Source organism: Micromesistius poutassou (assembly GCF_964030765.1).
Source record: "Micromesistius poutassou genome assembly, chromosome: 5".
In the NCBI taxonomy this organism is placed as follows: Eukaryota; Metazoa; Chordata; class Actinopteri; order Gadiformes; family Gadidae; genus Micromesistius; species Micromesistius poutassou.
Window position 1 is genome coordinate 9,865,855 of NC_140275.1, and position 9,447 is coordinate 9,875,301.

Consider the following 9,447-nt stretch of genomic DNA (forward strand, 5'->3'; position numbering starts at 1 on the left):
ACCAATTCCCAGGCCTATTCATCTCAAATAAGAGGCAGCCACTGTTGGTCTAGACGTCCGCAGCGTCTCGTCTGTCCGCGCGGTGCCGGAGTAGAGGAGAGGAGGCCTTCCAGCGATGCCATCCGTCTCTTCCCATCTAAATCAACTCCTGTATTTTGTCAGTAGTCACCTGCGTATTTACAAAGGACGCTTCCGCCTCGACAAGGATTGAAAGGCGATCCGGTATCAATCAAACGTCACCTCCATTACAAATAATGGAATAGACGCACATGTTTTGAGATTAAGTGGTACTATAACGATCCCCCAGGCAGATAACCGCTGTAATAACGTCTAATAGCATCGACGCGTGGAATTAAAGTACACCATGTGTTATTGCTTTGGTCGCGTTTCATTTCACGCCTTGTTAATTGTTCTGTGTGTTACAATGGTGTGAGTCTGAGTCGTTCTCTCTGTCAGTGTGGCCGAAATCCGAGTCAAAACGTGCTGTATATAAGTGTATAGTGGGTGTGTTTGTGTAATTCGCCTCCATTAGAAACATCCAAAACAACAGCCAATAGTTAATCATGTAAAGAGCACAGAAGTGTCTGCTGGTAACGAGTTTATCCAACCGGGACGCATGCAGTTGCAATCCCAACGGTGTAAATTAGATTAAATGCTGCTCCATCGCAGTGCCTTCTGCCAAACACAACGTCCTTTAGAGCTGATTGGTAATTAAACGAACTGTGAGAACCATCGCGATACTTGGGGCGCCGGAGGTCACGGTCCGCGCGCGGTGAGGCCACGCGCGTTGATCTGACCACTTTATGTGTTGACTTATAAAAAATAACACAACCAACATATTTTATGTATAGGCGATAACATAGTATAAAATGCATGTGTAACCTATTAGGTAAATATAATAAATATATAATAATTAGCATAAAGTGTAATTAGATCTGTCCTGGCGCCAATTGTGCTCCCGCCATAATATAGTAATGAACAACACTGAACCTAATGTAAGTGCATATTAATTATATATAATATAAAAAGATTAAGGCATAAAGTGGGTGGGGGCTCGGATGGTTGGATCGACGTGTGTGGGACGGATTAAGTAAAAGAATAACAAGGTGTGAATCAATTATGAAGCGTTACTGTACCTAATATATCATTATAAATTGCAGTATAAATAAAAGACAGTCGAAAGATTTACGAGTAACAGTAGATTGACAGCAGTTCCACAGAAACATTCGTGACGGCGCAGGCTTATTTTAGGTATAGGATCCACCCGAAAAAAAAAAACGAAACGGAGAACCAGCAACCCCTTACGCGTAACTTAGGCTACAGTACAGTCAAGTATGAAGCGGACATTGACGTTATTTTTTTTTTGTTTTTTTTCAACTGAGCGGAATTCAAATGCTGCACTGGACATGATTGACAAGGCCTTATTCAAATAAAATATCCAGTGCAGAACGTAGACGCTCTTTTCCCCCCCCCTGAGTGGTGCCTGCTGGGAGGCGTGGAGCTCTCCCTCCTGACCTTCTCTCAGCGGTAGCGCTTCTTCTCCGGGCGCACCAGAGCACCGACATGACATCACCCGCCACCGACCGGGGGAAGAAGGCGAACTCGTAGTGCGGATGAACCATGTTTTGATGACTAGGCTACAAGGCGACGTGTGCTCGGGACGGAATTAATCCGCGAACTAATAAGCGAACTTTTCAAGTTGGACACGTCTTCAGAATAGCCGTGGGGAATACACACTGCTTCGATAACCCAGTAGCTGCCGAGTGGCCGAACTATAACACGATCTACAGTGGCGGAATGTTCAACTCTCTCGGCGCATTCTGGTTTCCATTGTGCACAGCCTTGCCTCGCGTTCTGTGCGCACCGAGCGAGTAGAAGGCGGAGGAGGGACGTGCTTTTCTCGGGGTGCTTTCCTTGCCTATGGACGACAGCGGTCCCCTCTCTCCAAAGGCAAATGCTTTCAGTATCGCCTCTCTGATTTCAGCTGCAGAGCAAGTAGGACTCTCGGCGTTTGACCAAGGAGGAACTGGCCTGGACAAGCCAGAGCTGCACAGCTGCAGTTCCTATAAAATGCACTACAGTACTGTCACCCGGGAAATGGAAGGTACGAGCTCGCTCTTCATGATCACCATGCGATATCATTTGTTCGTTTAGTAAACCTTTCTTGATCTTGTTTTTTTATTATCTCAGCGTGTAAACTAAATCAGCAATATAACAATACATCAAAAGTGTGCTTATCCGCACAAAAGCCCACCGACTAGTCTAACCGCACAGATGCAAGCAGTGACTGAACGCATGAATGAAATTACTTTGAGGAAAAACTTTTGCGGTTCGGCAAAAAAATGCAAACGTGCAAACCCTCGAAGTTCACAGTCTAAAATACGTCCATCCACGCAGAGCAGACCAAAGAGCCGCATAGAGTCAACTTAATTTGGAGATTAGGAAATACATGAAAGGTGAAGCTATACGAGTAGGGTTTCCACGAGCACCCGTGCGTAATGTTTAAAACACAACATAAAGGCTTTTCCCCTCAGTGAAATGGATATCCGATACTATAGCCTATCCTAACATAAACATCAATACATAGTCCACTCAATACGGAACGCAGCCTGTTTGTTTGTTCATGCAAATCAATGTTTGTTTACCTTGTAAATAGTTTACTCTCCACTGTGCCAGCCATCCCGTCTATTGTTAACAGTGGTGATGGGGGCGATACCCTTATCCTAAAGTAAATGGGTGCCGGAAAGCCCATTAAAAAGGGGCGCACTTCACTGTCACTCAGTCCCGTCCCGTGGCGTGGAAAGCATATAGGCCCTACCTGCAGTTCCTTATCTAAATAGAAATAAGAACCGGTTTTATCGTAAAGGGGAGGCCCTCTGTGGGAGATAAGAGAGAAGGCTGGCTTGTAGTTTACCATATGTGAGAGGCGCAGTGCAGAGGCCGCGCGGAATAACTTGGGAGCGCAACCATTCGAAAATACAATCACGCGCGTACGCTGTATTTTCCTTCATTTTTTTCATTCTGACAACAGCATTTTGCTCAACGTTTTTTGCTTTTATCGGGATCGGCTGGCAGTTGATGCCTCACCGGATTAATGAACTATCGGGACGTGAACTTTAAACTAGAAATAGGTGCTTTGCGCCTTGATCATCTCCTGCTATACACAAACTGTATCGTGCACGGTTCCAAATATTCTCTTTTGACCTGTTTGTGTGCTATTCTAACGTTCAACGCATATAGTAAATCCAGTTTTTGGAATGATTTCAGCAATATCCAGTCCGTGGCTGACGCAGCTGTCCCATTTTTGCGATGTTGCAGCCTTCACGACGAGTAGCATAAGCAACCTGAACACGGCGGGGAGCTATCATCTGTCCCCCTCCCCTGGAGACCCGTACAGCCAACATGAATCTCACTTTGAGCCTTGCCCGGCGGCTCAGCACAACTACAACTACCCGGGCTCGAACCCGGGACAGGCGCAGCCGAGCGACTCGGGGACATCCAACTGTTCCTCTTCGTCCTCCAACTCTACACCCAACAGCAAGTCCATAGTGAAGAAAAATCCTAAAGTGGCCAACATTAACGTTCAGCTGGAGATGAAAGCTTTATGGGACGAGTTTAATCAACTTGGGACGGAGATGATAGTTACCAAAGCTGGAAGGTGAGTACATAAAAAAAATAAAACTAAAACACACACACACACACACACACACACACACACACACACACACACACACACACACACACACAAATTAAACTCAGACAAAGTTCCATGCAAGACATATACAGCTAAGAATCATTGTTGAATTGTATGTTGAGTCAGATGACAAAAATAACCCGAGGTTATGAGAGATACAATTTTTTTTATATAGGCTATAAATTGGCGTGAAATAAATCGGATTAAGTCAACACAAGCCACTTTGGGCTTATAGGCCCATAGCGTTGACATGCGCTTCACAAAAAAATGCACAGTAAATTCCACAATGTGGGACTTTGAAATCAAGGTGTACGTATGAGGGTATTTTTTTATATTTGGTTTTGACTATCTGGAATGCATGATTTATTTTTTAATAAATAGGTTTTTATAAATATTTGTGGGTCTGAGTCATTAGGGAACTTGATCTTTTTAGGGAACATCGTGGCTATTTAGGCCTGATTACAACCCTAAATTAACTTATTAGACGTTTATGAATAAGGCAACTTTTATTTTGAAAGGCAGACTAAATTACTATATGATGAGGAACATTTACTAATCGTTATGATTATGATTATTTATTAATATTAATATTATTGGTATTACTATTATTGGATTTACGAATGATAAAAGCCATCCCCATATTATAAATTTCGGTAGGCCTAGGCTCACTGATTAAAGCAAATATGTCAAAAAAATGAATACAGCGATATTTATCCTACAAAAGTCCCGTATCCAATAGGCCTACCACTAATATTACAAATCCTTCAATTAATGGGAAGTAACATACATTTCGGCTTCGTTCTGACAGCAAAGGGGTAGATCTATTTCATCTTCTGGAAAGCTAGAAAAAGCGCAAAGAACCACTTAAATGCTACTTCAGCTTCACCTATCCACAACTGGAGCTTTGAACAACCCGTCGTTAATTGAGCGTTGATTTGAGGCTCCCTTTCCCTGGAGCTCAACTTTCAGTGAAACTTTTCTTACTTTAGGTGAATATATATAATCTGCAGTCCTTCACATGCAGCGTGTGATTGTGTGCGTGACGAGGTCGCTAGAAAGGCCTGGAAGGGATCAGACGGAATTATAGTAAATTGCCACAGGTTATATAAATGGAGCAAGACGGACAAAAAAAACATCACTTCTCTTTGGATATCAACTCCAGCGATGCCCATAGGCCAACTGTGTATATCTGTAGGCTACTGCCTTAGTAGGCTGCTATATTGCGTAACGTTGCGTGGCGCACACAAATCAAGTAGCTACACTAGGTCTCGGCCTAATTCTGGTTTTATCAAAACAATAAAATAAGGTCAAATTAAATAAGGTCTACATAGGCTTAGGAAAATACATTTTCGAAATATCGATTCAAACATAGGTCTAATACATATAAACGCTGGTCAAATATATTGACACTGCTAACTTTCCATTTGTCTTCCCCCTACAAGGCGAATGTTTCCAACTTTCCAAGTAAAAATATTTGGGATGGATCCCATGGCAGACTACATGCTCCTGATGGACTTTCTACCGGTAGACGACAAACGATACAGGTACAAATACACAGCCTATATCAGCCCAACACGATGAAACAGTTGCGTATAATGACCTCGATTTAATTAATTTAATCGGTGAAACATCTACACATGTGTTGCATGTTCAAACGGGCCAATCCATTCGACTTTTGGTAAGGAAGGGTACACGAGGGGAAAATAATAATAATAACACAAGTATTTCGACGTCGTTCTTTCCTAGGTATGCGTTCCACAGCTCGTCGTGGTTGGTGGCGGGTAAGGCGGACCCCGCCACCCCAGGGAGGGTGCACTACCACCCCGACTCCCCCGCCAAAGGCGCGCAGTGGATGAAGCAAATAGTCTCTTTCGATAAACTCAAACTCACCAACAACCTACTGGATGACAACGGCCATGTGAGTACTGACAACTGGGATTTTATATGGACATTATCATGCTTTTATATTAACATTATCATGAAATTAAATAATTCAAAGGACTGCAGAATGCCTCGTGTTTTCAATCAAAATATACAAGGAGTAAGTTCATTGCGACTGGATATTAGTCTTTATATTTTAGATAACCTCACATTAGAAAGTTGAAACCCCCACAAAAGCCCACAGCTAAACAGTGGCAGCAAGCCACTGGAAACATTTTACTAGTGGAAAATATATGAGATATATTTAGTCTTCTATTTTCCCTCAAAAAAAAAAAGAAATATATAAGGATTGAGCCTAAATGGCGATGGACTAAACTGCCAGCCAGCCTCCGTGGACCATGTGAAATGATTATAGGCCCAGGCATTTAACTAGAGTTCAAGCGATTTCAACCGTGTGAAATATGGAATCAAATGCATCGTCGTGTCTAATCTCCACGGGAATCAAACTGTGGTGTTATCCTCCAACTCTTTTTTTTCCCCTGTGAAAAGCTCAGCAAAGAAAATAAGAAGTTGATATGCGCATTAAGAACGCTGCGTAAAATGCATGATGGAACATCAATAACCGTACTGTAATATTGACATTGGTGGTTTTCTGTCTTGTTAAAGATCATCCTAAACTCCATGCATCGATACCAGCCGAGGTTCCACGTCGTGTACGTGGACCCCCGCAAAGACAGTGAGAAATACGCCGAGGAGAACTACAAGACGTTCGTGTTCGAGGAGACGCGGTTCACGGCGGTCACCGCGTACCAGAACCACCGGGTGAGTGGCCGCCGATCGGTCTTCAATATAGGGGGACCCAACTGTGGGCCTGTGGAACTGACGTTTGAACCTGCGCACTTTCTATATTATTGGTGGAATATAATTTAAATCCCTGAATGAACGGCTGCATATACAATAATGTATTATAACGTAGAGATGACTTAGTCTATATTATTAAGCAATTGGGATTTGACTGAAGATCTAGGACCCTACCTAAATCTCAGTAGGCCTATAGGCCTAACCGGATACCATTTCTGCATTCCCGACTGCACTCATGGATTTGGGAATAATCATAATAAAGGATCCTGATGTTTTTGATGCATGTTTGAACAAAATAAAGTAGCCTGGCATATTGTTGGGTCGAAGTAGGCCTTATGAAATATTGATTATTCCACCGCTTGGCTGCAGAATCTTACACCAAAAGCGACCGATATCTGCGCACAGCTGTTTGGCATGTTCATTTTTTTTTGCAAGCTCCGTATTCTATCTCAAATGACAGATTTAGCTACGTATTATATCTCTCTAAATCGGTCATTAGATGGTGGACGTTTAGTAGTTTATCTGCCCTGGATACGGAGACACATGTCATGTCACGTGCTTTTAAGTAAAACTGAAGACTATCACGGAAGAAATACCAACTTTCCATAGGCTAACTGTAAAAAACAATTAAAAATAATAAAAATATAAATATATGCCTTTTCTTATTATAATATTGAAATAATAGATTTAAAAATGAATTGATAACATGTAAGTGCGATTTCATATTGACCATTGCCTAGTGGTAAAGATGCATTAAATGTAACTTTTGGTAGGCCGATTTTTTTATTCGTTTTGTAAAAGGGTTGCATTACAAAAAACGGGGTTTTGATTTTATCAGGCCTATATACAATTTAATGAATCATAATAAAAAGCAAGGCGACCAATTTTTCTACATTTTAATAAAATATATAAACACCAGAACCAATTAATAACAGCCCTTTATTAATATATCTTTATAAGCACTGTCAACTGCAATCAGCAAATGATTAATGTCTACTCTTAATCAGTTTTTAAAAATATGACTCTATAAACATCACCATTACTCAGCAGAGTCAGCAGTTTGCTATTTTCAAACACCACATGCGTTACTGAAAACGCATTTCTCAAAACCAGAGAGGTCAGTGTGAATAATTAATACTCAGGCCAACATTAGCCTACACTCAAATGCTGTGTGCTTGTTTCTAGGTCAAACTTAAAGACTTTTGTAAATGCTGGAGGCCTATGGCATGAGATCTGACTTTGGCCTTTTCTTCATTCTTGCAGATCACACAGCTGAAGATAGCCAGCAATCCCTTCGCCAAGGGCTTCAGAGACTGTGACCCCGAGGACTGGTGAGCATTCTGAACGTCACGATAACAAACTTAAACTTTCAGTCATCGCTTTTGCTCACACATTAATTTTAAACGATGAGCATCTGAAGAATAAATAACGTAGACTCAATCAAAACAGTTTGTTTTTTTCTTCTGAAATCAAGGCACAAAAAGCTAATTCAAACTAAAGAAATGTCTGCAATGGAACAGTTACACACTGCAGGTTTAAAATGAATTAAACCCCAAAAACCGAGTAACTGCCATTGTAAATATATAGACGTGCTGACTTTTTGTGACAAAGTTTTTGGGTCTCTACAAGGTATGTCCACTTGGGCAGAGATGGAAAAACAGGATATTGAACTTGTTTAGCAGTTTAATTGTCATAGAATAATGGGTATTTACTAATTTAGAGCCAGCCATCCCATATTGCATACCTCGCATAAGATGCGTGTATCTGCATTGATTTTGTTACTGTTTATTTGAGCCGTGATATGAAGAGTGAAACGATATCCTCCTCTTTGTGTTCCAGGCCCAGGAATCACAGGCCCGGCTCGCTGCCAATAATGAGTGCGTTTGCCAGGACGAGGAACCCAATGTCATCTCCCCCTCAGCAGAACGGCTCGGAGAAAGGTCTGCACACACACCGCTTGTTTTCTTTCAAATCCCGGGCTCACACTGCTGGACCCAGAGACACGTTCCCACTCAATTTTAAGAAAGATAATATCATTGTTTTAAATGGTGCATTTCAGCACCTCCATCTCGGTCTCATTGTTTTGGCTGTCAGACCTATAGAGAGCGGTGTGACATCCACATTCATGAGGCAGGAACGGACAAGCTAAACGTTAAACAAGTCTTCAAACTCCCACTGCAAACAAAAAAAGGGGGAATGCTGTGTGTGTGTCTCTCTGTGTCTGACTCCGCCTCTCCTGCCCCGCCGCTCCGCAGAGGACATCCGACGGGACTACGACCGCGACCCCGCCGGCACGCCCATCCACGGCGACTCCGCCCACCAGCTGATGTCCCGCGTCCTGAGCCCGGCGCTGCCCGTGCCGGGGGGGCTGCACTCCGTCCCGCTCAGCGGCGGCGGCCGGCCCAGCCCCCCGCCGCCCCACGACCTGCGGGCCGACCCCCACCCGCTGTCCCCGGACACGCTGCACCACCACCCGTACAAGTACCCCACCGCCACGTACGAACACTACCTCGGCGCCAAGGCCCGGCCCTCGCCGTACCAGCTGCCGGGCATGCGGGGCCACACGTACCATCACCACCACCACATGACCCCCGCCACGGCCAACATGTACTCTGCCGCGAGCGCCCCGGCCAACTACGACTACGGGCCGCGGTAGTTTCGCGGGGGGGGGGGGGGGGGGGGGGGGGGGCGGCGGCCGCGGCGGCGGTGTCTGTAGCATCTGGACTAGCTTCACCAGCGCCACCCCTGGAAATACAAAACAAGATCGACGCGGCTCTCTGTCGGTGTGTGTGCGCTGTTGCGACATCTGGGGCGTGTTCCTATCAGCATTTCTCACTGGCTGGATATTAAGGCCTCTCCCGTTGCCTCACCATTTATTACCCCCCCCCACCACCACCACCACCTCTCCCTCCACACAGTGACTCACACACACACACACACACACACCAAACAAAACAAACATGGACCTGGCCGTATTTATTTTTGTGATGATGAGGACGATGATGATGATT

At 44.0% G+C, this 9,447-nt stretch overlaps 1 protein-coding gene across 3 annotated transcripts; it reads left to right on the forward strand.

Moving 5' to 3' along the window:
• Positions 1-1,920: 1,920 nt before the first annotated feature.
• On the forward strand, positions 1,921-9,092 carry tbx1 (T-box transcription factor 1; the record flags this gene model as incomplete). Of its 3 annotated transcripts, none has more annotated exons than XM_084468044.1 (8): positions 1,921-2,104; positions 3,268-3,658; positions 5,137-5,238; positions 5,441-5,612; positions 6,242-6,397; positions 7,700-7,767; positions 8,276-8,376; positions 8,692-9,092. In XM_084468044.1, the coding sequence occupies 8 exons, from the start codon at positions 1,921-1,923 to the stop codon at positions 9,090-9,092; spliced, it is 1,575 nt and encodes a 524-aa protein (XP_084324170.1). The 3 variants fall into 3 exon arrangements, with proteins under 3 accessions (XP_084324170.1, XP_084324171.1, XP_084324172.1); XM_084468045.1 differs by having other exon boundaries at positions 3,319-3,658; XM_084468046.1 differs by lacking the exon at positions 1,921-2,104 and having other exon boundaries at positions 3,097-3,658.
• Positions 9,093-9,447: the final 355 nt, after the last annotated feature.